General features: G+C 47.7%; 1 protein-coding gene across 1 annotated transcript in view; it reads right to left on the reverse strand.

Moving 5' to 3' along the window:
- Window positions 1-416: 416 nt before the first annotated feature.
- The window catches only part of LOC123747518 (proline-rich protein 36-like), a 50390-nt gene continuing 23740 nt past the window's right edge, over window positions 417-27066 (reverse strand). Inside the window, exons 4-7 of the mRNA XM_069326665.1 lie at window positions 21552-21817; window positions 21265-21403; window positions 15726-16739; window positions 417-554 (exon numbers count right to left, since the gene is read on the reverse strand). Of these exons, the coding sequence (XP_069182766.1) occupies window positions 15744-16739; window positions 21265-21403; window positions 21552-21817 (1401 nt within the window). The 3' untranslated portion in view covers window positions 417-554; window positions 15726-15743. The remainder of the gene's footprint in view (window positions 555-15725; window positions 16740-21264; window positions 21404-21551; window positions 21818-27066) is intronic.

The following is a 27066-nucleotide window of genomic DNA, read 5'->3' on the forward strand; positions in this document are numbered from 1 at the left end:
GGCTCAGAAGAGCAACTGAGGGAGCCACTCCAGAAATATTTTTATTTTGCACTGTTTCACCTTTATTTAACCACAGTGTAAACTCTCTTGCTTGGGGGGAGCCTGACGGCTGAGTGGACAGCGCTCAGGATTCATAGTCCTAAGGTTCCAGGATTGATCCCCCGGTGGAGGCAGAAACAAATGGGCTGATTCACCCTGATGCATCTGTTCACCTAGCAGTAAACAGGTACCTAGGAGTAAGATAGCTGGTACTGGCTGCTACTTGGGGGATGTGTAACCAAAAGGAGGCCTGGTCGAGGAAAAGGCCGCGGGGACGCTAAGCCCCGAAATCATCTCGAGATAACCTCATATCCAGCATACCAGAACAGTGTAATAATTTTTGTTACAAACCAACCTTTTCAATGACATAATTAAGATAATGAGTGGAGGGTTGAGCTTGAAAAGTTTCCATAGCAACACAAGCAGAGGCATCTTGTGATAAACTGCGATGAACAGCAGCAGGAGTTGTTGACACACCGAACACAAACACAATGGGTAAACTACACCGATGTCCACTGAAACACACAGAAAATGGGTAATATTAATTATTAATAACCTTTAAAACATTCAGAAATACAGAGGACCACTTGGTTTGCAAACTTAAGTTATCCGAAAGTTCCAGTTTCATGATCGGGGTTGGGGTTTCACGCTGCCCGAACTAAGTTCGGGAATTGAGGAAGCAGTCCACCAGGCCTCACACCTGCCCGGGGTGGTGGGTTAGTGGGCGGAAGATAGCCTAGTTTGCCCACTGTACATGTCAGGGGCCACCACTCTAGTAGGTGGGTAGGTGGGCTTGGGTGGGCTTGGGTGGGCTTGAGCGGGTAGACGGGCTTGGGTGGGTTCTGGTGGGTAGGCGGCCTTTTTAGGTGGGCCTGGGTGGGTTCGGGTAGGTAGGCGGGCTTGGGTGGGTTTGGGCAGGTAGGCAAGCTTGGGTGTGCTCGGGCAGGCGGGCAGACAGGTGGACTGTCACAGACTGGCTGTGATCATGCCACATCCTCTCAGCTTCCCCCATCTCCGCTACATCCTACACCCCTCCCCCATCCTCACACCGGACCATCCCAGAAATATCCCCCACCCCTCCAGGCGCATGAAGATGGGTAATAACACGGTTCAAATTCTCGGCTACCTTCCTACCAGATGGTGGCCTTGGAGACAGACTGCCCTGACTGACTGACTGCTCTGATTGACTGACTGACTGATTGCACAGACTTACTTTTATACAAGAATGTACACTGGGATTGTGAGAGTACATAATGTTGGTGCTCTGTAAACATCAGACTCATGTTGTTTACAAACTGTAACTGGTTGCTACCACAACTGTGTTTGCCTAACAGCCTTGGACCAGTTATGACTTATGACTGTGAATGCCTGACTGATGAGCAACATAACCCCCACGACAAATATAAGTAAACGAGCAACATAACACCATGAGAGACATAATGAGTTTCATCAATGAGACCATCAACATAAAATAACTAGAGACATAATGATACGTGCAACACAACATGAGAAACGAAACGAAAAATGTAATGAGACGAGCAACATTACCATATGTTGAAAAACAACATAAGACGAGCATAATGAAACGAAAAACATAAGATAATGTAAATGACTTTGACTTGTGACTGAAAGACCAGTACAATTTGTATATGAAGTTTTTTAAAACAAGATCAAAGAGAATGAAACAAATGTCAATTAAAGAATCTTTTGCAAAGATTTCCAAGAAAACTGGCATTGCCTCACCGGCACCTGACTCATCACATGTTGACCCAAATGCATCAACATCTGAGGTTACTTTATCACTATTATTCTCCACTTCAGTCAACCCAACACCATCAACATCCACCACCACCTCTTCCATGTAAATAATTACGCTTCATCATCATTGATCATCAACATAACAAGTAGATCACAACTTCTTTTATTGGTGAGTACAAACAAAATATTGTCCCGTCTATGCTATGAACCTGTCAATTTTTTCCTCCTGATTTGTTCCCTACATTTCTCACTTATTTTTGTTCTTATATTTCTCGTTTACGAACTTACATGGTAACCGACGGGTCTCGTCCCCAAGTGATTTACAAAGCAAGTGGTCCTCTGTAGATGCCATTATGAAAATATCTTATTTTAACCCTTAACCTCTTAGACCGCACATATTTCAGCAAATATAGGGGGCATAATAGCGAAAAATATTCAAATTATGTAAAAATAACTTACAAATTTTTAACAAATCTCCAACTTATTGGCTTCAGTGTCGTGAAACTTTCATCAAAATATTTTCAGAAATTGATTTTAGACAAATTTTTGAAAAATAAGAAAGTTTTATTGATAAGGAGAAGAGCTGCTAATAGCTGGAACTGAAGGATTATGCAGTAATAAAGAGATGCAAGCACCTGTCCGACGCTCAATGAAGAACAACAGTAGTAAGAAGTGTCCACAAAGTGGGTATGCAGCTGGTGCCTTTATAGCTTTGCTGAGTAAAACATAATAACACAGATAATAATGAATAACTAAGTTAATATGCTCTATTTTGTTATATATCATATAAACACATTGGCCAATGTTAATATATGTTACGTTCATCAATGTCCCAAAAATATTTTTTTAGGGGAATTATTTTTTTAAGATTTTTAGTTGTTTTTTTCTCCTATATTTATTATGTGATATTGTTGTAACCTTTACATCCTGAAGAATGCTTATGACTTCATAACTATGTGAAGATACAATGAAATTGATCAACAAATAAATCAGTCACAACTTACAAAACTTGAGACTTTTAATTTTTTGGCTGATTTTTTCTCTAATTTCAAACTCTATTTTCTTTGTCTCTTTAGGTTTAGGTTGTTTTGATGATTAGGGACCAGATTAGGATTCTTTCACTTATATAAAGTATATCCTAAATATATCCCCTAACTCATTATAATTATTATAATTATCCCTATATATTGTGTTTTTGGGGGTTATTTTTTCTTGACTTCATTTCAACACATAATGACCTACAACTTTCACACATTCCAGTATGAAAGCCAAACAATGTTTATTAAAACATACAATTAAATTAACGAATTAAAACTACCTTTATTCATTGTTGATAACTTCAACTTCAATTATCTCTGAAACTAGAGTTTCAGCTTTGAGTGGCTTCTAAAATTCCAGTTATTAACTGATTCTCACTATTTTAACACTGTGTGCTCAACTGTCTGTTCTACAATCCCATCAGAATGGATTTTTCAAAAATTTTATACATTTGGAGTTATAATTTTTTTCTGTGGGGAGCCCCTACGGCTCCCCGGAGCTTACTAGGCTGATATGCTAATGTCAGACTTTGGCATCAGTCATGTGTATGGAGTTCTTATGGGCCTACCGGGGACCACGAGCCAGAACCTGGCCCCCTCTAGAGAGGCAAGGGGAGCAATGGCCTATAGAAACCCCCCATGTAATTGGAAGCATTCTATGTCTGCCATCGACCGGGTTAGGCACCCAGAAAGGTAGGCGTCCCAAAACAAACCCCTATTCTGGTGAAAATTGCAACCAAAAGCCGAACGAGCGGATAGAACTCCCCAAACAAAAACAAGCAAAGTAGTATGACGTCATTCGTCGTCGCGTCACTGTCTGCGCAGCCCCCCCCCCCCTCCCTGGGAGGGAGAATGGGGAGCCTCAGACCTACCGCGCCGGCAATCCACACCTCAGTTCTTGAGGCTGAAGCTATCGGCTCGGTTGTGTGCTCTGGCTCCGGTGTTTATGCGGCGCTGTACCTTGTGTGTGGCTGCTGTTCTCCAGGGGTGCGAGAGCCAGGAGTTATTCCTCAGTACTCGGGCTGCATGCGCCTAGGGTTCCCTTCCCTAGGTGCCTTGTAAGTACTGCCCTTGGAGCTTGGGGTTACCCTCCACAAATTCCTCGGGGTCTGCCTCTGTGTGTCTGTTTTACTGCTCAGTTTCTCGGCCGCTCTTTAGGTACTTAGGAGTTTTGTCTCCCCTAGTTTACCTTAGGGTAAGAGGCAGTTTTCACACTGGTAGGGGCGCAGGGTGCTGTGCAGCTAGTTGTTACCTATCACAGCAGCCGGCTCTGTTCCTTGGGGTACGTTGTCCTCTTGCGGAGTTTTGTTATTCTTTTTGTTTTTGCCTCGGTGGGGGGTTCTGCCCTAATTACCACTGGTGTTTGGCCTCACCCTGATACTTGGTGGTGCCCCCTGCTTGGTCCCCGTGATTGTACACGTCCATGGGGTTCAGCTTTAGACAGTTTGTTTGGTAGTTTTGGGCGCCGGTTAACAATACCCTGCCTGGGTTTACCTGAGCGCAAGTCCTCTTCAAGTAAACGCTCAGGACCCTGGGAATCCCCTAGGGGACGCATGGGTCTGATGAATATGGCCCCGGGGTCTTCCCCCCCTCGCTTCGTGCGAGTTTGAGGGTTGTTCGGTCCCCTTGTCTCAGGGCGAACCTCACTGTTTTTGCCTCCGTCATGCAGCCTGTTGGGTCGGTGACACTTTCGACCCTGAGTCCTGTAATTACCCAAGTGTAATTACCTAAGTGTAGTTACAGGATGAGAGCTACGCTCGTGGTGTCCCGTCTTCCCAGCACTCTTTGTCATATAACGCTTTGAAACTACTGACGGTCTTGGCCTCCACCACTTTCTCACTTAACTTGTTCCAACCATCTACCACTCTATTTGCGAAGGTGAATTTTCTTATATTTCTTTGGCATCTGTGTTTAGCTAGTTTAAATCTATGACCTCTTGTTCTTGAAGTGCCAGGTCTCAGGAAATCTTCACTGTCGATTTTATCAATTCCTGTTACTATTTTGTATGTAGTGATCATATCACCTGTTTTTCCTCTGTCTTCTAGTTTTGGCATGTTTAATGCTTCTAACCTCTCCTCGTAGCTCTTACCCTTCAGTTCTGGGAGCCACTTAGTAGCATGTCTTTGCACCTTTTCCAGTTTGTTGATGTGCTTCTTAAGATATGGGCACCACACAACAGCTGCATATTCTAGCTTTGGCCTAACAAAAGTCATGAACAATTTCTTTAGTATATCACCATCCATGTATTTAAATGCAATTCTGAAGTTAGAAAGCATAGCATAGGCTCCTTGCACAATATTCTTTATGTGGTCCTCAAGTGATAGTTTTCTATCTAGAACCACCCCTAGATCTCTTTCTTTATCAGAATTCTTTAAAGATTTCTCACATAATATATAGGTTGTGTGGGGTCTATGTTCTCCTATTCCACATTCCATAACATGACATTTATTAACATTAAATTCCATTTGCCAAGTGCTGCTCTATCTACTTATTTTGTCCAGGTCTTCTTGAAGGGCATGACAATCATCTAAATTTCTTATCCTTCCTATTATCTTAGCATCATCAGCAAACATGTTCATATAATTCTGTATACCAACTGGTAGATCATTTATGTAGACAATAAACATCACTGGTGCAAGAACTGAAACCTGTGGTACTCCACTTGTGATATTTCTCCAGTCCGATACATTGCCTCTGATTACTGCCCTCATTTTTCTATCAGTCAGAAAATTTTTCATCCATGATAGAAGCTTACCTGTCACCCCTCCAATATTTTCCAGTTTCCAGAACAACCTCTTATGTGGAACTCTGTCGAAAGCCTTTTTTAGGTCCAGATAGATGCAGTCAACCCAACCATCTCTTTCCTGTAATATCTCTGTGGCTCGATCATAGAAACTGAGTAAATTCGATACACAGAATCTTACAGATCGAAAACCATACTGTCTGTCTGATATTATATCATTTCTCTCTAGGTGTTCTACCCATTTAGTTTTGATTAGTTTTTCCAATACTTTCACTATTACACTTGTCAATGATACAGGTCTATAATTGAGGGGGTCTTCCCTGCTGCCACTTTTGTAGATTGGAACTATGTTAGCCTGTTTCCACACGTCTGCTACGATTCCTGTACACAGAGATGCCTGAAAGATCAGGTGAAGTGGAATGCTGAGCTCAGATGCACATTCTCTCAGAACCCATGGTGAAACGCCATCTGGGCCAGCTGCTTTGTTCTTACCGAGCTCCTTGAGCATTTTTTCCACTTCGTCTCTAGTCACCTCTGTGCTCTATGTTGTTCTCTGGAATTCTTATTGTATCTGGTTCCCTAAAGATTTCATTTTGTACAAACACACTTTGGAACTTTTCGTTTAGTGTTTCACACATTTCCTTTTCATCTTCCGTGAATATGTTTCCCATTTTCAACCTCTGAATATTATCCTTTACCTGCAATTTGTTGTTTATGAATTTATAGAATAGACCTGGTTCTGTTTTACATTTGTCTGCAATCCCTTTTTCAAAATTTCTTTCAAAAGTACAAAAAGTACACAAAATTTCTGTGAGTACTGTTGTTTGCTGGTGACTCAATTTACCCAGTTTATGGATGATGATCTTCGGGGTACAGGCTGCACAGGCGTTGCATTCTAGGTTTCGGTTGTTGCAACTCGCTAGGTTAGTTGTTCACCAGGATGCCCCGCGGCTGCCCCGTTTTGCTTATAGGGACCCGGACTTGGGGGTGGGGGTCGCTTCAACCCTGGTTCAGTCCGCACCTCCTGTTGTGCGTTCTAGTCGCCCTCCCCTGCTTCCAGCCCCGAAACGTCTGAGGGTTTCAGAGTCGGGGCAGGGGTTAGTTGGTCTTGAGACTCGGGCAGCCTCGGGGGATGCCCCTTCCAGTGTGGCGACGGAGGCATTCGAGTCTCCTCCCCCGGCCGAAGCCTCTGGGTCTGACCAGTGGGCCTCATTCTATCCGGCTTCTACGGCTGTGCCGGCCTTGTCTAGTGGGGTTGGTGCTTGGGGGGAGGACTCGGCCCCGGGTCCTGTTGGAGAGGACCCTGGGGCTGGGGAGGGGCTGACTTGGCGGCCTTGGGCCCCGCTGGACCTCGCCTGGGTTTTTGTACCCTCTGAGCGGGGCTTACTGTTGCAAGGAGTGGGGTTTTCTTTCCTCCCCCCCCCCTCTGCATACGAGTTGGATTTGGTGTCTGCCCCTCCCCTGGTTCGGTTCCGTGTTCCCCCAGGGGCTTCGGATCCGTCTTTCTGGAGGTTTTCGGCTTATCGCATCCAACCTGCTGCTGTGCGGGCGGCTCTTGCGGCAAACCTCTTGCGTAACCCGGAATATGCCTTGGCAATGGATCCCTCGACTTTCAGGTTTGGGACTTCATTCCCTTTCTGGCTCCGTTACGAGGTTCCGGAGTCGTCCTGGCTGGCGGACTGTCCTGTCTTTGCCTCAGAGGATTGGCACTCCTTCTGCCGTTCCCGCACACTTGAGTGGCGGGAGGCTTCGATGGTGCTTCAGGTTTTTCTGGGGGGCGACCTTGAGCACCTCAATGAGTACTTGTTTGCTCCTGCCCTTCCCCGGGATGTTGGTGTCGTTCAGCTTCATGTACAGGTTCCCCTCCTTTCGGCAGCGCAGGTGGTGGAGGACTTTGCGCTCTCGGGGCCTTTTAGTTGTGGCCTTGTGCTTTTTTTCCTTTCTGGAGCTGTCTTCTGACTGGCTCACGGAGGATTTGGGGGCGCTTGGGGCTGTTCTGGGGCTTGGCGCCATGGCCTCGGCAGCTCACTCGTCGGCTGCCATGCTGAAGCTTTTCGTGCCGATCTTTCGGGATGTGGTGGCTCTGTTTTATGCCTCCCGGCTCGCGTGTCGGCAGGCGGCACTTGCCTCCTCTGTGGAATCTGCTTGGGCCTTGGCTCTTAGGCATTCGTCCCATTTTTGCCCCCTCTTGTTTGAGACTTCAGCCGTTGCGTAGTTTATTAAGGCTGCTTCAACTTCTTGCCGTCTGATGTCGAACTTGCTGGTTCTCCGGGGTCCCGTGGTGGGCCTTCCCAGAAGGGTCATGCCAAGGCTCGGGGTTGCTCTTGTCGTGGTAGGCCACTGGTGTCAGGTTCGGGTTCGGCACCTCCTTTGGACCTGCTGTCGTCTGGTTGGCTTGGTGTTCGCTCTGTGCGAGGTTCTGGGTCTCGTAAGGGGCGCCAGCCCTTTCGCGGTTCACCCCATTGACGGGGCGATGGGGGGGAGGCTTGCGCTGTTCGCTCACACCTGGTCCCACGATTTGTTGGCGTTACGGGTCGTTTCACACTGCCTCCGGTGGCATTGGGTGGCCCCTCCCCCTGCGGGGTGTTTGGGGCTGGCAGGGCAGGCTTCTTCTCCTGCGCTTTGTCAGGTCATCTTGGAGTGGGTTCGCTTGGGCATGGTCGAAACGACGACATCCCTCAGATGGGTTTCCCGTCTGTTTCCAGTCCCGTAATGGGACTGCGCGGACCTGTGGTTCATTCTGGACTTGTCCCGTCTGAACCCCTGGGTTCATTGCTCCTCCTTTCGGATGACCACTCTGTCCCAGGTTCGACTCCTGTTGGAGCCAGGTGCTTGGATGGTGTCCCTGGACCTCCAGGATGCTTATTGGCACGTCCCGATTTATCCGGGGTTCAGGGAGTGGCTTGGTTTTGTTGTGGGGGCTTCGTGCTTACCACTTTCGTTGTCTTCTGTTCGGCTTGAACCTGGCACCTCGCATTTTCACACGCCTCACACGGGTCGTGGTGACCCGTCTGCGTCTGTTAGGTGTTCGGGTGTTGCCCTATGTTATGATCTCAGCCTGCAGGAGAAACGAGTCTCACCCTTGAGAGTTATTCAGCAAGCCTGACCTAACCAGAAGGTCTAGGATATATAGAGGCGATAACACAGATGCAAAATAGCTGGTTGGATATGATGAACAATTTAAGATTATGGGCAGTGAAGAAGAAAACAGATAAATGACTGGCTAGGAGATGTGGACATTTTGCTGGAGGCGTGAGTATCGCTTCTGGAGGGCTTTGACCTCACTTGAGGCCAGACATCGCAGGGGGAAAGCCGCGCTCCGTTTGAGCTCCCGTCAGAAAGGAATCCCTAGTGATATATCTCCAAGAGAAGAGAAGTGTGTAGACGTGCCAGCTGTAGAATCGAGCTGGGAACGTTGTGGTCTCAAGTCCTGGTCGACGAGGAGAGTATTAAGCCGCCCAGAGACATTTTCGTGGGCTGTGGAATCGCCCTGACCAGGCTTCGTCAGAGGGAGGAGCGCCCTCGACCAGATAATCTGTGGTAAGCACGATATACGCCAGTTCATAGTGATTGCTTGTAGTTGGTCGTGTGCCCAGCGACAGTAGCAATGTTTATTTATAAGTTAGACATGTTTTAATAAGGCAGAAGGCCTGAAATAAGAGAGTGAAGAGGGAGGAACACGGAGCGACATCCGTCTCCTCTGAGCGCTGGCAGGCAACTGAGGGAGCCCGGCTCCTGACGGCGGAGGACACTCCCTTAGTGAGGAGGCCCACCGGGCAAGGTGGAGCATGGAACCGCCCAACAGGGGAGTCCACTCTTACAGTACGTAGAGGACAGATAGAGGTTTAAGGCAAACATATTGTGTGATTATTTTTGTTTATGTGTTAAAGGGGAAACATTTTTATTGGAGTGTCGATGGGTTGCAGGTTTGTCTTTGGGGAAGAAGTTGCTGAGAACTTCGAAGCCAGCACAGATGAAGTAGTTGATGAGACTCCAAGGTAGTGGAGGCGAGGACCTCGAGCTGTGAGGAGAAGCAGTGAAGAGGAGTGTCACGTGCTTCTGTAGAGGTGGTGAAGCACCATAGTTGCTCGAGGAAACTTCATGGTGTAGCAGCCAAGAGAGCTGTGGAGGACCCTAGCAGAAGGGTGAAGCACCGCAGTTGCTCAAGGAAACTGCATGATAGCAGCCTGGAGGAGCTGCAGAGGATCCTGGTAGTGAAGCCCGGAAGAACCTAAAGATATCAGGGTAGTGAACTTCCAGAGGTGGAAGGGAAGTTCTGGTGGATTACTTGTAGGGAGTTGATAGTGTTTGGTTGTCATTAGTGTGCAAGACGCAGTGAGAGGTGAGTGATTGTTTGCATTCTTATGTCAAGGAGTGTTTTATACTGAAGTTTAGAGTTACAGTCGTAGGCTGGATTACCTACAGATGTATGTGTTCTAGGACTGATAGAGTGATCGATTGATCATTGTTGTGTATCAAGGAACATTTATACTGATATATGTTATTGCATTCACATGCTGATTTTCCTTGTACACGTTTATAGATACATATATATTTCTCTTGTTGATAGTGCAACAGTGTATGTAGACTTGATCTACTTGAGGAGGTTGATAGTATCAGGTGGTGAACCAGGAGATAGGATACCACTTGATAAGCTAATGATAGAGTTCTGATGGTGTTGGAGTGCAACCTGATTGTAATAGTATAGAGTATAGGATTCATTGTTATTATATGTGTGTATGTATTGTGTATGTGCCTTGTCCGGTAAATGTATTCCAATTTGCTGGTGTTTGCCCTTGTCCTAGTGAGGCTTCCCATGATATAGTACAGAAGAAGAGAGAGAGAGAGAGAGAGAGAGAGAAAGAACCAAGTACCACTGCTGTGGACAGGGTAGAAGGTAATACTAATAAGTCAAAAGGTGATTGAGGAGATCATATCACCTAAGGAGAGAGTGGGGAGTCACAGCGGCTCGAGTGGGTGTGTGCACATGACAACGAGGCTAAGTGTTGGAGCCACATCCCCTAAACGTGTGACGTTGAGCCCCTCTCCAAGAGCCAGAAGCGCCTAGTGTGATCTCTTAGTGAGGTATAAGCACTCTACCGAGTTGTGGGTTGGGTTGTCTGTAGAGAAGGATCAACGACGACAACGACACCAACAAACACTATAATACCTACCTGGTTTGGGCTCCCAGCCAATCCGCTTGTCTGCTAGTCAGGGATCTGGTTCTTTCTCAGCTCGCCGGGTTCGGGTTCTTGGTGAACTGGAGGAAGTCCCATCTGGTTCCCTCCCAGGTTCGGACCTGGCTGGGCCTTGTGTGGGACTCTTGGACCGCTTCCTTGTCTCTTCCTCCGGAGTCTCTTCTGCAGCTGTGGTCCCGCTTGTGCCTGTTTCTGGGGGGGCTCGAGGGTCTGTGCGGGAGCCTGAACTTCACGATGCTGGTCTACCCACTGGGTCAGGTTTGGCTTCGTCGGCTGTTCTGGTTCCTTCAGGGACGTCCCTTCCGCCTCTCTCGCGATCGCTGGGTTCGGACCCTGGGGGCTTTGCGTCGGTTGCTGCGTCACCGGCTTCCTCTTCGGGTTTTTCGGGGTTCAGTGCCATGGCGCCTACCCGAGCCCTCGCTCTATGTGTTCACGGACACATCGTCTCTCGGCTGGGGCTTTGTGACCAGTGCTCACTGTGCCGGCCAGGGTCGGTGGGGTCCGTTCTTCCATCGGGCCCACAGCACTGTGCAGGAGTTCGCGGCGGTGTGGTTTGCTCTTTGGAGGATTCGAGTTGCCCGAGGGTCGGCGATCCAGCTCCATTTGGACTGCTTCCCGGTGGTTCATTGTCTGAACCGGGGGGGGGGGGGGGTTTCGATGTGGTACTTGGCTCTTTGGAGGTGGTCGCTTCGGGTGACTCGTCTGCTGAGTTCTCGGGGTTTGGCTCTCCTGGCAATTCACTTGCGGGATGTGTCCAACGTCTTGGCCGACGGCCTGTCTCGTTTCGTTCCCCTCTCCACGGAATGGATGGTCGATGCCGACTCTTTCCGTTGGCTTTGCCAGACGTTCGGCCGCCCCGAGGTGGACCTCTTCGCGTCGGCGTGGTCGCGGTGCCTTCCCCTGTATGTGGCGCCCTTTCCCGACTTCGAGGCCGTCGGGGTCGACGCCTTTCAGCAGGACTGGTCGAGGTGGGGGTTCCTGTACCTCTTTCTCCCGGTTCAGCTGTTGCTCCAGGTCCTGACTCTCAGAGACTTACAAGGGGAGAGTTGTCCTCTTGGCCCCTTGGTGGCCGGCCCAGCCGTGGTTTCAGGCGCTGCTTGCTCGGTGTCCAGATCCGGAGGTTTTTCTGCGGCTCCGCCTCTTCCAACAGATTGGCCCGATACTTCATGTGGCTGGTTCGATCTTCTCCTCGAGTCTTCACTTATGGTATTTTTTACTCAAGTTTATCATCATCTCTATGGTGATCAGGTGGCTTCCTTATTAGTGTCCCACCTGCGGGCTTTGTCTCGGCGGCAGTATGAAGTTACCTGGCGGTCCTTCCGGTTCTTCTTACGTCTTCGATGTTGTACTTCCCTTTCTGTTAGGTGGTGTTGTCCTTTCTCTCTTGGTTGTTCCAGGACCGTCTTTTTATGCATAACGCTGTCGCCACATATCGGGCGCCGCTGGCGGAGCCGCTTCAGCTTGCTTTCGGTATTGATGTCACATCTGCGCCATTTCGCAAGCTGTCTCGGGCGTTGATTCACCTCTGGCCTGCTCATGCGCCGCCTGAGCCGTCCTGGTCTTTGGACAGGATGCTCTCTTTTCTTTCTTCTTCTCGTTTTGTTGTGGCCCCCTCAGTTCCGGATTGTTTTTCGAAGGCTCTTTTCCTATTGGCATTGGCCTCTGGGGGTTGGGTGGGTGAGCTTCATGCTCTCCTCCGGCACAGAGGTTTCTGCTCCTTCGGTCGGGGTGATCGTTTTGTAAGTCTGCAGCCTTCTCCTTCTTTTCTGGTGAAGAATGAGACTGCTGCGTTCAGGAGGGGCCCTTGGGTTGTGGATGCTTGGTTGGTACGGCCGCAGGTGCATCATGTTCTGTGTCCGGTTGCGGCTCTCCACCGTTATTTGCGCGCCACAGCTTCTGTGTCCGTGGATGCGCTTTGGGTTGATCCAGTTTCCCTTCTTCCCTGTTCGAGGGTGCGGGTCTCCCAGGTCGTCTGCAGGGTTATTAAGGCTAGCCAGTCTGCGGTCTATCCCTGTGCCCATGATGTCCGCAAGTTCGCGGCTCTTGCCACCGCCTTTGGCAATATGTCCTGGGCTGACATTTGGGCACAGGGATTTTGGCGGTCGAACAGGGTCCTGGCTGCTCGTTACCTTGTAAACGTTCCTGGGCCTGGTCGGGCCTGTGTCGCTTTGGGTCGGCGGATGCAGCCAGTTGTCTCGACTTCGGGTTGAGGAGTGAGCAGCAACCGCCTCCCGGGTAAGTCCCTATTCTTTCCTCTGTGGGTAGTTAGCTCTGGGGAGCCGTAGGGACTCCCCCCAGAAAACCAGCGTTGAATGTAATGAAACGGCATTTTCTGGCCGAGTCCCAGAGGCTCCCCGGCATCCCTCCCTCCCTCCGGTCGGCGGTTTCTCGCTTGTTTTTGACATCCAGCCTCAGACCTGGGATGTGGATCGCCGGCGCGGTAGGTCTGGGGCTCCCCCTTCCCCCTCTCGGGGAGGGGGGCTGCGCAGACAGCTACGCGATGACGAATGACGTCGTACTAGTTTGCTCGTTTTTGTTTGGGGAGTTCTATCCACACATTCGGCTTTTGGTTGCAATTTTCACCAGAATAGGAGTTTGTTTTGGGACACCTACCTTTCTGGGTGCCTAACCCGGTCGATGGCAGACATAGAATGCTTCCAATTACACGGGGGGTTTCTATAGGCCATTGCTCCCATTGTCTCTCTAGAGGGGGCCAGGTTCTGGCTCGTGGTCCTCGGTAGGCCCATAAGAACTCCATACACATGACTTATGCCAAAGTCTGACATTAGCAAATCAGCCTAATAAGCTTCGGGGAGCCTCCGGGACTCGGCCAGAAAATGACGTTTCATTACATTCAACGCTGGTTTTTTGGTCAAAATGTGCCGCATATTTCAAATGCCCTATTGACGATTTTTTTTACAGTAAACTACTGTATACTGAAAAACTATATACTAATTTGATGAAAATGAAGATCATATGCTATTTTGAGATAATAATAACATTAAATGAACAATTGGTGATAGTTCATATTTTTTATTCTGAATTGAAAATCTGAAGTTTCCAATATTCAATTTTAAAATTAATTTTGATTCTCTTGTTTTTCAAGTTATGCTGTGATCATTTAGACAAAGTTGGAACATTTGCCTATTTGATTATGCAAAAAAAATTGGAAAGTGTTTGTGCAAGTTTTAAAAACTTATGTTAAATTATTTTTTGTCAAATCATATATGTATGTATTGCGCGGTCTAAGGGTTAAGGTAATACGCTCATCACATGAAAATTGTCTACAGAACTGATGTTATCATCATGATAATTTGCATTTTGTGTCTGTTTGAATACTGATGTTGCCATTAAGCTTCAATAGCTTAATGGCACCTCCAAACAGTCATCACCCAATAATAACTGGATACATAAGAATACCATTTATAGATCTGCTAACTAATGAGAAAAGTAGCTGTTACCCGACTGCCACCTGCTGGCAGTAAAGTCACCACTACTAGGTTTGAGAGCCAGTGCGTCTTCACATAAATCTCGAGACACCGAAGAATGCTTTGGAAATCCGAGACCAACAGGGTGGGAATGGAAGTAATCAAGGAGCCACTCAGAATGGAAAATTTCCCTCCTGATAATGACAAAATTCTTGCTCAAGATAATCAGAGAACTGCTGCAGGACATAGCACTCATTAGAAAAGCCAAAGTAAAGTATTACCCATGGGTAAAGTCAAGAAACACACACAAGGGAAAATGTTAAATTCAAATAGGCACCAAGGGTACACCCGACAACCAGGCACCCATCCCCCAGAGGTCCAGACTAGAAACCTGAAAAAACAGGAAACACACCTGAGTAGCCTAGAAAGACCTCCGGGAGGACTCAACTGGAGTACCCAGCTAGGGAATCAAGGTAAAAACATCTGGAGGAATCCCCAACAGGAGGCCAGAAATGCATCATGAAGAGGAACTGGGAACCTCACATGGACATCCGGGGTATCTAACTGTGGAAAACATAATACTCACTCCAGAACCTAGAACACACCCTCAAGACACTGCAATAAAATACCCAACCAGGATCAAGACCGGCCCCCACCCCCACTATCAAAATAGAGGAAGGTCTGGGGTTGTGGCACAGACCTGAAGCACTAAATAGGTTGATATCAGAAGAGGAAACACTGTTCTATAAAATAACAGCAGAATGGGCACTATACATACAATACCATGGACATCTTGACTACAAAATTGCAGTGTTTGGTGCGCACTAAAATTCCTGATACTCTGGTACAGTTTTCCCGACACTAGGGCACGGTTTTTTCCCAGCCCTCGGGTGCTGTTTCCTCTGACACCTGGGTGCGGGTTTTCCCGACACTCGGGTGTGGTTTCCCCAACACTCGGGTGCAGTTTCCCCAACACTCGGGTGTGGTTTCCCCCCCGACACTCGGGTGCAGTTTCCCCCCGGCACTCGGGTGCGGTGTCCCCTGACATCCGAAAAAATGTGAAACTTGACTGAAAACCCAGTCCGTGCCTTGCCAACTGCAAAAGGGACAACAGTTAGAAAGTGAGTGAGATGACTTACATCAGGGCAGCCAAAGGTGATTATGGTGGTGGGGCCTCATGGTGCTCAGGGTATGGTGCCAGGCTGACCAACTGGTAACCAGCAAGAACACCAATAATCCTAAGTTAAAGTTCCCAAGGGCCTCAAGTTTTTTATGAAGTGACCTCTGTCAGTCATTCTGGACTGGAATGAGTATTATCCCATAACTCCCTACAAGCTATAATAACCTTGATGAGACCATTTATAAACTTTCCTGTGGCATCAGTGTCAATATCTTATCCTGCCTGACTGTAGCAGACTCCTGTTAAAGGACACAGGACCTTACTTTAGGGAGGGTTACAAATCTGGAAGCTCAGGAAAGGTCTCTCATGCAGTCAATACTTACTGGCATACAGTATACATACCTACAGATAAGGATGAGGTCATCTATTTGCAGGAAGAATATTTGCAGGAAAACTTTCCACATCCTCTAAAATAACTACAAGAGGTGGACGAAGGCCTCTCTTTGGCGGAGACGGTTCATTGCTTAATTTCATCTTCTTTGCAGGAGATTTCTTAGGTTTAGACGGAGATTCCATAGTTCTGCAAGTAGATTCCATAATTTTGCATGGAACTGCCACGGTCTTGCGAGGCGATGCGATAGTCTTGTTTGGGGATACCAATATCTTGCGTGGCGATGCCATAGCCTTGTGTGGCGATGCCATAGTCTTGCGTGGCAATGCCATAGACTTGCGTGGGGATGCTACAGTCTTGCGTGGCGATGCCATAGTCTTGCGTGGGGATGCTACAGTCTTGCGTGGCGATGCCATAGTCTTGCGTGGCGATGCCATAGTCTTGCGTGGCGATGCCATAGACTTGCGTGGGGATGCTACAGTCTTGCGTGGGGATGCCATAGCCTTGTGTGGCGATGCCATAGTCTTGCGTGGCGATGCCATAGACTTGCGTGGCGATGCCATAGTCTTGCGTGGCGATGCCATAGACTTGCGTGGCGATGCCATAGACTTGCGTGGCGATGCCATAGTCTTGCGTGGCGATGCCATAGACTTGCGTGGCGATGCCATAGTCTTGCGTGGCGATGCCATAGTCTTGCGTGGCGATGCCATAGACTTGCGTGGGGATGCCATAGCCTTGCGTGGCGATGCCATAGTCTTGCGTGGCGATGCCATAGACTTGCGTGGCGATGCCATAGACTTGTGTGGCGATGCCATAGACTTGCGTGGGGATGCCATAGACTTGCGTGGGGATGCCATAGCCTTGTGTGGCGATGCCATAGACTTGCGTGGCGATGCCATAGACTTGCGTGGGGATTCCATAGCTTTGCATGACGTTACATCCTTGCAAGTATATCCTGCTACTTTTTGTGGGGATCCTCTTAACTTAGAAGGAAGATCATCTTGCACTGCTGTACTTGTAAGCTCCTGGAAATTGTTGTAAAGTAAGAAGCTATTAAATAAGTGTCCTAATTTTTAAGTGTACCGAAATGCATATTAATCTAATTGCTCTTCAAATACTATGGTTCTATTGTTAAACAGTGGCATCACTTTTATCTAAAATGCTTGGGACCAACAGCCCTCTTCTGCGGCAACCCGTTCTCGCAAATTTAATAAGTCAATATTGACTTATTAAATATGTGCATAGGTGACATACTTAACATAATAGATACCCTTAAAAAGATTCATAGAAAACACCGACCTTACCTAACCTTGTTAGTATCTTAACACTTTCGCGCTTTAGATTAGAGATAACTCGTCGCCGTTTTCTCTTACGATTCCGCATAAGAGCCGAGTTTTCTCGTCCATCGAAAAAATATTTCTATAAATTCCATTTTTTAACCGAAATGGATGGGGATACTTTTGTTTTGTAGGGAATTTATTTGCGAATGTTTTGGTACCAGAATGAATATTATATCACATAAACTTCTATGAGAAAAAAAAAATACACAAAGTATGTTTGGGGGTGTGGCGAGCGTGTGGCGAGCGTGTGGCAGTGGGTTCCCTTTAGCCGTTGATATATCCAACACGTGGGAAATATTTGTATGTGTTATGTATATGTCTGTATAGGGAATTTTACTGCGATCACTGTCATACAAATTATAAAATGTTTCAACAAGTATAAACATGACAAACATCAAACGAACGAAAACAATGCGTTCGTTTCTGCCGCGAACGCATACTGAGCGACGTGGTTCTATATTTGGCGCTTCTCTTACACATGCTTTGTACAAATGTTATACAGTTCATCTTATAGAAAATTTTATTGCGAACACATTGGTATAAAAAAGAAATACGTACATAGAAAAGTAGGGTCAGGAAACGTATAAATTTTCCAAGCATGATTTCCCCCGTGTTTTCGCCAGTGCGCTCGCGGCTAACTACTCTCCACTTCACACACTCTTGCGAGTGGGCAATTACCTATATTAAACATTCATATGCATATGTCCGTGTAGAGAATGTTATTGCGATTCCAATGATACCAAAATCAGCGATGTAGGACAACTGTAGGCTTCGCAACCATTAAGAGAGTGGAAACATTTTGTTGCTGTTTGGCGCTCTCGGCGAGTGATCTGCATAGTTTTTTATTTGGTGTTGATACTCCTTATGCTTGGGCGGCATTTTATAGGTATGCTCTTATAGACAATTTCATTGCGAACACAGTGATACCAAATTTAAATACGTGCACCTTCAATTATTGTCAGGACAGTCAAAAGAGTGTACACTTTTCGGTCTTACCGCATAGGCGCGCGAAGTGCCGAAAGCATCTGGGGTATTGTTTTTTTTTGAGCGCCGAGAGCGCGAAAGTGTTAAGATAAGCATCTTATTGCTTCGTAATTACAATTATTACCTAACCTATAATAGGTATAGGTTATGTTTAGTATTATGTTTAGTATATCACCTATGCACGTAGTTAATAAGTCAATATTGACTTTACGAATTTGCGAGAACGGGTTGTCTGCGGATATTTCTGTGGTTCTTGGAACACAACCCCTCCCCCCACCCCTTGTATGACTGGAAGATTATATTGGTGGAAAGAATGCACTCCAATAAACACAGTACAGTAAATCAAATAAATAAAAGTAAAATAAAATATATGTAGACTACAACTAATATAATAAAAAAGAAGTCTGACTGTTTTACATAGACCTACATGACAATAATTATTGGCTTCTGAAAAAACAATATCGAAGCAACAGACAAGTTCAATAAACATAAGCAAATTTGGGAGCAGAAGATGTAATAGACAAAAGAGTGTAAGGTTAGTCACTATCCATTTGACTCGACACAAAGCTATATTTCTGGCCCCTAATATCAACAATAAATAAAAAGGGGCTGGGAGAGGGGATTGGGGGTAACAGAAGACTAGCTGTCTGATACTTTCTTAAAAAGAAAATAAAGCAAACTGACTATTACGAGCTATCCCTGCTTCCACAGATGCTTTCCCCAGTGAATTCTGAACCTCTTCCTCATCTTTTCCATGATGTGTTCTCAAAACTGAATCCATAATTTTGGGAAATGTCAAAGTCTGATGATCTAACACATCTCAATTACACACTATCCACTCTGCTGCAAGTTCACTATGAACAACCTTACCCATTCCATCTGTGTAACAGTTTTCAACCTAAAATATTGCTTTATTTTTCTCTTATACATTTTACAATATCAATCACCACTCAGCTGACTTGATGGTGATCATTTAAGTGTACTTAAACACTTTAGCATTTTGATGACCAAAACACAGCGTTGAAAGTAATGAAGTCTCAATCCCGCAAGCTGAAGCGGCTCTGCCACCAGTGCACGATACGAGGCGAGAATATTCAACGTAAGATGCCAATCAAGAAAAAACAAGAAAGGAAAACAGAACAACTGAAACAAACATTGAAGAGGAACGACAAAGGGAGAGGAAATGGAGAAAAGAACACAAGGAGACTTCATACTGTCGCCAAGAGGAAGACCGAAGGTGGGCACCAACAAACCAGCCACCTGATCACCACTATCCACCACACCATGTTGGATAACAAGAACTTTTCACACTAGAGATGCTATACTGATGATGATACTTTTCAAAATGCTTGTGCTCTCTAGAGTGGAGTACTGCTGCACAGTATATAGAGTGGAGTACTATTTCTCCAGCCCCTTTCAAAGCTGGAGAAATTGCTGACCTGGAGAGCGTGCAGAGATCCTTTACTGCTAGAATCCACTCAGTAAAACATCTAAACTATTGGGACCGACTAAAGAGCCTAAATCTGTACTCCCTTGAGCGCAGGCGGGAGAGATACATAATAATTTACACGTGGAAAATATTAGAGGGGCTGGTCCCAAACCTGCACACAGAAATAACATCACATGAGACCAGAAGACGTGGCTGGATGTGCAGGATATCCCCGTTGAAAAAAAGAGGTGCAACAGGTACTCTGAGAGAGAACTCTATCAACATCAGAGGCCCGAGACTGTTAAACACACTTCCGCTACACATAAGGGGCATAACTGGCAAACCCCTCACAGTGTTCAAGAGAGAACTGGATAAGCACCTCCAAAAGATACCTGATCAACCAGGCTGTGACTCATACATCAGGCTGCGATCAGCCGCGTCCAACAGCCTGGTTGATCAGTCCAGCAACCAGGAGGCCTGGTCGACGACCAGGCCGCGGGGACGCTAAGCCCCAGAAGCACCTCAAAGTAAGGTAACCATAAAAATGGCGATAAACATGTATCACACACTCCAAACATGAAGACTGGAGAAGGCAGAATCAACAAGGTACTCCACAGGAGCCCTCTAAAAAAGGCAGAGCCTCAGGTAAACAGCCGGGTTTGGACACCGAACAAGCAGTGCCTGAAAACAAGGCTGAGCTGGTCACCAAGAAGCCAGAAATCCATTCCCCTGTTGGATTCCAATTTTGCCAGGACTCGGAGCAAGAGCTGGACCGGGAGAAAGAAGTATAGAAAGCCCCACCTTAACCAATCGCGCACCACACCGTGCCACCGCGTGGTGGCATGGTGACCGCACCTCAGTTTACCAGTGCCTCCCGCCTAGTGACAATTGCGCCTGAATTATTCAAAAAGAATTTCAAAGCTTTTCGGATTTTGGGGTATTTAAACATAAAAGTTATTATTATATATCTTGCCATGGGTCCCAAGAAAGCCTGTGGTAAGGTTCAAGCCAAGAAAACACATGTGCGAATGACCATAGAGGAAAAACAAGAGAGACCATTCGTAAACCCTTAAATGGTACATGGGTTGTTGAACTAGCTAGGAAGTACAATAAATCTATGTCAACGATATGCACTGTAATTGCTAAGAAAAAGGACATTATGAATGCTAAAGTGGCAAAAGGCATATCAACAATCATGAAACAAAGAGCACAAACACTTGAGAATGTTGAAAAGTTATTAATTCACCCAGAGCAAGCTGTAGTAGGCCGTTGTGTTAACCTTTTTAATGACAATGTGATGTCTCACTTCAGACAAGTGTTACAAAGTAGGGAAAAACAAGTGTCACTAGACAGGTTTTTAGTGAGAAAAACAAGCAGTGAGCCACAAGCAGGTCCTAGTGGTATGCAGAAAAAACGTGCCAGAGAGTGTTCCCCAGAGAAGTCATCACTGCTTGATGTTATAATGGAAGGGTAGAAGGGTACCCAGTGGCCCCTCCTCAGGCTCCCCCCCAACCCTGGGAACCAACCATAATACCCATGGGGCGGAGCCCGATAGGTTCGGGCTCTGGGTTCCTGGTAGGCCAACAGAACTCCTAAGACTGAAGTAACTGTGTAGGGGACGTTCACTATCTCAGTGACTATAGCATTAGAGAGCCACAAAGGCACTCTCAAAGAAATAATATACATTTTATTCTAAAAAAAACTACGAAGATGCCCAATACAGTATATACGAATATTGGGAATTGTACAAAAAGAAAATTACCTTAACAAGATGAGTAGTAATAACTATTATCTTACCTGATACCATGAAGTTAATACAGCCATATTAACCTGAGTCCTCTTAATGGATGGTACTTTCATCATTTCATCTTCAAAATCAAGATCTACCAAGTCATTCTGACCCATCAGCTGTGTGATCATCTTATGAATGGCACCTCTGTAATAGCCAAAACATGTCTTCACTTTCCCCGAGTTAAATAAATTAAGCTTAAGCGATAGCGATTTATAACAACTCATAACTTAATTACTCTTTTAGTGTCTCACAAACTGAAAGACCTACACGAACAGAAATGAACCATCCTCACCTAAGAGTGGTGCATTCTCTACTTCGAAGCTGTGCAATGTGTGGTGTAACCCCTTCAACCAGAAGGCCAACTAAACTGCTAAACACTGCATCGTGGTCTGGCATGTTTACACCCGTTACTAAGCATGCTGTAGGTATATCTCTCTGGCCTTCCACTGATTTACCACCTCTAGTCGAAGCATTAATGGTGCAACTCTCCTCGCCAGAATTTCTAACAAATTTCACCAAGTCTTCAAATACTTTGGCATGAATACTGCTTTGTAAATCCTGAAATTAGTGGTAAAAGATTCATTATGTTATTAAATCAATGAAAAAGCAAAAAAAAGAGAAAACTGTTTAAATATACCCTGATGACAGTTATTTGTGTAGCTGCAGGGAATATAAAAGGAATAAAACCCGTGTTGAATGTAATGAAACACCATTTTCTGGGTGAGCCCCAGAGGCTCCCTGGAGCTAATCGGGCTAATGTATGTTATATTAGATCGGGACATTAGCTAAGGAGTTCAGACCTACCAGGGACCAGCGCCAGAACCTGGCCCCTTCAGAGAGGTTTCAGGGAACAATGGCCCTGGAAAACCCCTTTGTGGTTGGGGTTTTCCTTAACTGCCATCGACCGGGGTTAGGCACCCAGAAAGGTAGACATAACAAAACAAACCCCACATGGTAAAAAACTAAAACAAAAAACCGAACAGAGAGGTAGAAACTCCCTACAATCCCAAGGAAACAAGCAAACATCACACTTTACTGCCGCGCCGATCGTCCGCACAACCCTCTCCGTCCCCAGAGGGGGAGGGTGGAGCCCCGGACCTCACCGCGCCATTGCCTAGCATCAGTTCGGAAGCTAAGCTTCAACCAACTCGAAAAAAATGCCAACCAGTGGGAGGGAGGGTTGCCAGGAAACCTCCGGGGCTCACCCAGAAAATGGCGTTTCATTACATTCAACGCTGGTTTTCTGTGGGGAGCCCCTACGGCTCCCTGGAGCTTCATACCCAAAGAGAAGGAAAAGAAAGGGCTGACCCAGGAGGCGGCCGCCACAAACTCCGCAACGCGAAGCCGAGACAACAGGCTGCAACCTGCAACCCAAGGCAACAAGAACACACAGGAGTAGACACGCGCATACAGAACGAGCGGCCAAGAACCTGTGTGACCCTCAAATCCTTGCGCCCGAAATGAGCCCTAGACGTCACCAACAATGCAGTGAAAGCTGCAAACGTCCGAACAGCACGGGTGCAAGGCTAGACCGCAGGCTGGAAGACTTAAAAACTCTGCGGACGACATGGAAGACCCGAGCTATGAAACAGGGAACGAGGGGAACTGGATCAACCCAAAGCGCATCCCCAGACACGGTACGCAGGTAACGGCAAAAAAGCGCAACCGGACAACACAGGAGGCACCCCCGGCCGAACCAATCAAGCATCAATAACCCAAGGACCCCTCTGGAAAGCAACCGTCTCGACCGTCGCCAGAAGGACAGAGAAAGGCTGCAAACGTACAAACCTACCACCAGTACCAAAGAGCAGAAACCTGAACCGAAGGGGCTACCACAAATTGAGGAGAAGATAAGAGCCTGATCAAGGTCCCTGATCAAGGACCAGGACAGCTCAGGCGACACATGAGCAGGCCGGAGGTGAAACAAAACACGAGAAAGCGTACAGAACGGGGCAGATGTGACATCCACCCCGAACGCAAGCCGGAGTGGCTCCGCCAGCGCCGCACAAAACGAGGCGACAATAAAAAACATCAAATAACTGAAGTCCTGAAAACTCAAGAAAGGACAAGACAACCCGATGCGAAAGAGAAGACAACCTACGAAGAGCAAGAAAAAGGTGCATAGAAACACCAGGAATATCATACTGTCGCCGAGACGAAGCTCGCAGGAGGGACACCATCAACAAAGCCACCTGATCACCACAGAGATGTTGATACCCGTGTCAAAATACCAGACGCGAAGAGCCGAGGAGAAGGCCGAACTAGTCACGTACAGAACCGGTCTGACCTGCTGAAAGAGGCGGAGCCGTGGGAAAACGCCCCGGGTTCAGACACCTATCAAGCAGCGTCTGAAAATAAAGCTGGCCCGGCCACCAAGGGACCATGAGGACTACTCTCTTGGAAATGGGCTCCAACCGAGCCAGAACCCGAAGCAACAGCTGGACCGGGAGCAGAGGAACAGGTACCCCCACCTCGACCAGTCCTGCCGAAAGCAAACACCGTAAACGCCTCGCAGGTGGGTAAGGACGCAACATAGAATGGGCGACGCCTAGACGACGCCGACTCGAAGACGTCCATGGCCAGGAGTCCATACGTCCAGCAGAGCCAACGAAACGAGTCGGCGACGACTGGCCAATCTGCGAACAGAGGAATGAACCAAGACAGGCTGTCCGCCAGGACGTAGGACACACCCCGGACATGAACCTCACGGTTAGCCAAACCCCGAGAATACAGCAAACGAGCCACTCCAAGGGACCAACCCCAAAGGTCAAACACCTAAGAGAAACCCTGTGGTTCCGGCAAAGAACCGTCAGAGAACAGTCTGAATGGAGCTGAATGGTAGAGGACCGAGTGACCCGAACCCTCCGAAGCGCAAACCAGACAGCCACGAACTCCCAAAGCTCAAACCAGACAGCCACAAACTCCCGAAACGTGCTGTGAGCCCGACGGAGAGACAGACCCCACCATCCCCGGCCGACCTGGTGAGCACTGGTCACAAAGCCCCAGCCGAGAGATGACCCGTCCGTAAACACATCGAGCGAAGGCTCGGAAAGGTGCCAAGGCACGGAACCCCGAAAACCCCAAAGAGGAAGCTGGTGACGCAGCACCACCTGGTTGATACCTGGTTGATGGGGTTCTGGGAGTTCTTCTACTCCCCAGGCCCGGCCCGAGGCCAGGCTCGACTTGTGAGAGTTTGGTCCACCAGGCTGTTGCTTGGAGCGGCCCGCAGGGCCACGTACCCACCACAGCCCGGCTGATCCGGAACTTCACTTAGAAAACCGTCCAGTTTTCTCTTGAAGATGTCCAACACAAGATCCCGGAGGAACGAACCCAACGATTGCAAGAGAGGCGGAAGGGAAGTCTCCGAAGGAACCAAACAGACGCCGAAACAAAACCGACCCTGCGGGCAGACCAGCACGTCGAAGTTCAGACTCCCGCACAACTGCTCGAGCAACTGCCGAGCAACCCAGGACCCCCTCATGAACAGCCGAAGGCGGGACCACAGCCGCAGCAACGCTTCTGTTGGGAGAGACAAAAAAGTGGTCAAAGAATCCGAAACAAGACCCAGCCAGGTCCAAACCCGGGACGGAAACAGATGGAACGACCTGCAGATCAAAAGGAATCCGAACTTGGCAATCTGGAAAGAACCACACCTTTGGCGAGCAGACAAGCGGACTGACTGGGAGCCCACACCAGCCAGTCGTCGAGGTAGGCCAGAAACCGAATCCCGAGCAGAAGCAGACAGGTCACCAAGATCTGGTAAAGATGTGTAAATACACTAAGTGCCAATTACAAACTAGGGAAGGCAACAAAAGCGGCAAACCTGAAGCCCCACCATCAACTGTGCCAGTCCCGGAACCCTGGAGAGGAATGTGCCAAGAAGTGACCCGGAGGTCCAGGGGCACAATCCAGGCACCCGGCCCCCAATAGAAGCCGGACCGGAAACAACAGTTTTCCGAAGAGGGCAAAAGAATCCAGGGTGCAGGCTGCATAAGTCCAGAAGAACCGCAAGGCCCGTGTCTGCACTAGAACAGGCGGGAACCTCGCACGGATGGGGCGGAACGACCATGTCCAAACGCACCCACACCAAGATGACATGACGAAGCGCAGGGGAACAAGCCCACACTGCCAGCCCCGAACCCCCCAAAGGGGGAGAAGCCGTCCGATGCCACCAGAGGCTGGAGGAGAACCACAAGCGAGAGCTAACAAAGCAAGCTGCACCCCCAGCGCCCCATCAACAGCAAAGTGAATGGAACCCCTTCCAAAAGAAAATGTATATATATAAATACACACATACATACATGTACATTATATATATATATATATATATATATATATATATATATATATATATATATATATATATATATATATATATATATATATATATATATATATATATATACACACACACACATATACATAAATACCTACACACACAAAATGTATAAAAACATATATACATATATGTAAATAAAATTTAAAATAAATTAAAGAAAAGAAAAAGACAAGCCGCCGACTGGTGGGCAGAGAGCACCACACTGGCCAGTTGAAGAAGGCCCCAAGAAGCCCACCTCGACAACAAAAACCCAAAGCCCCGGAACAACCACAACACGTGCCAAGACCCAAAAAGGTCAGCCTGCAAGCCAGGAAGACCTCGGAACCCCAGAAGGCAGAACCTGGTCACAAACAAGGTAACAAAGCCCCCTGAACCCACAAAGGGTCCCCAAGAGGAAGATACCTCCAGAACGAAACCAAAGAACCCAAGGGAACCTGGAATCGAACCCGGGGGAGCCCAAACTATCACATTTGCCAGCGGAATTGCACCACTGAGGGGCAAAGCACAGCACCCAGGGAAACTGCCAAAACAGACCGAAAACCGAGGGACAAGGTGTGGGAACAAGGGTAAACAGACAGGGATACTGAGCCCAAACCCTAGGGCCCAAACCCAGAACAGACAGAAAATGGAAAAACTGGTGTAAAAACCAACACCCAACTGTTCCCAGAGGAAAAGAAGACGGGCAGAACACCCCAGAAAAACAAAGAAATGGCAACATGAGGATAAAATCCCTAACAGGAGGTGAAAACTTAACCAAAACGCCAGCTCGCACACCCAGGCAACTGTAAACAAACGGCAGCGCCGCCCGTGGCCAAGCGGAGAGTTATTCACAGAAAAGAAAATGGCCACCAAAACAAAGGAGCTGTGACTGACGCAACAGACCCAAAAACACGCCAGCAAATGTGGGAAGGAAGCAGACCAGATGGACAAAAAACCCCGCCCAGACGCAGAAAACCCAGGCCGCTAAAACTGCAAGCGGACATCCCCCACAGCCCCAGGAACCCACAACAGAGGCCCCGGGGCAGAGCCGTCCTCCACACCCCTCTGCCCTTAAAGAAAAGGAAAAGTCCACGGGAAATGCAGCAAAGATGGGCCGCTGGTAAGACCCAAAAGCCTTGGCAGGAGGAACAGGCTTGAAAACCTCCGTCCCCAACCCGAACAGGGCAGCCCCAGAAGCCGCCCAAGTCTCGGAACCAACAAAACCCCGCCCCGACCCCGAAACCCGCAGATGGTCAGGAGCCGGGAACAGGGAGGGAAAGGGGCAAACAGCACCTAAACAAAACGGGGAGGCCCCAGGGCATCTGAGTGGAAAACCAACCTAGCGCATTGCAGCAACCTAAACCGAGCGTGCAACGCGGATGCCGCCTGTACTTTGAACAGTAATGACATCAGGAGAGTACTGGAGAACAAGCAGAGAACACAACTGGCAAGACTCCGGGTCAAGGTGTCAGTGACGAAACAGGCAGCA

This window comes from Procambarus clarkii, chromosome 18 (genome assembly GCF_040958095.1).
Source record: "Procambarus clarkii isolate CNS0578487 chromosome 18, FALCON_Pclarkii_2.0, whole genome shotgun sequence".
Lineage (NCBI taxonomy): Eukaryota > Metazoa > Arthropoda > Malacostraca > Decapoda > Cambaridae > Procambarus > Procambarus clarkii.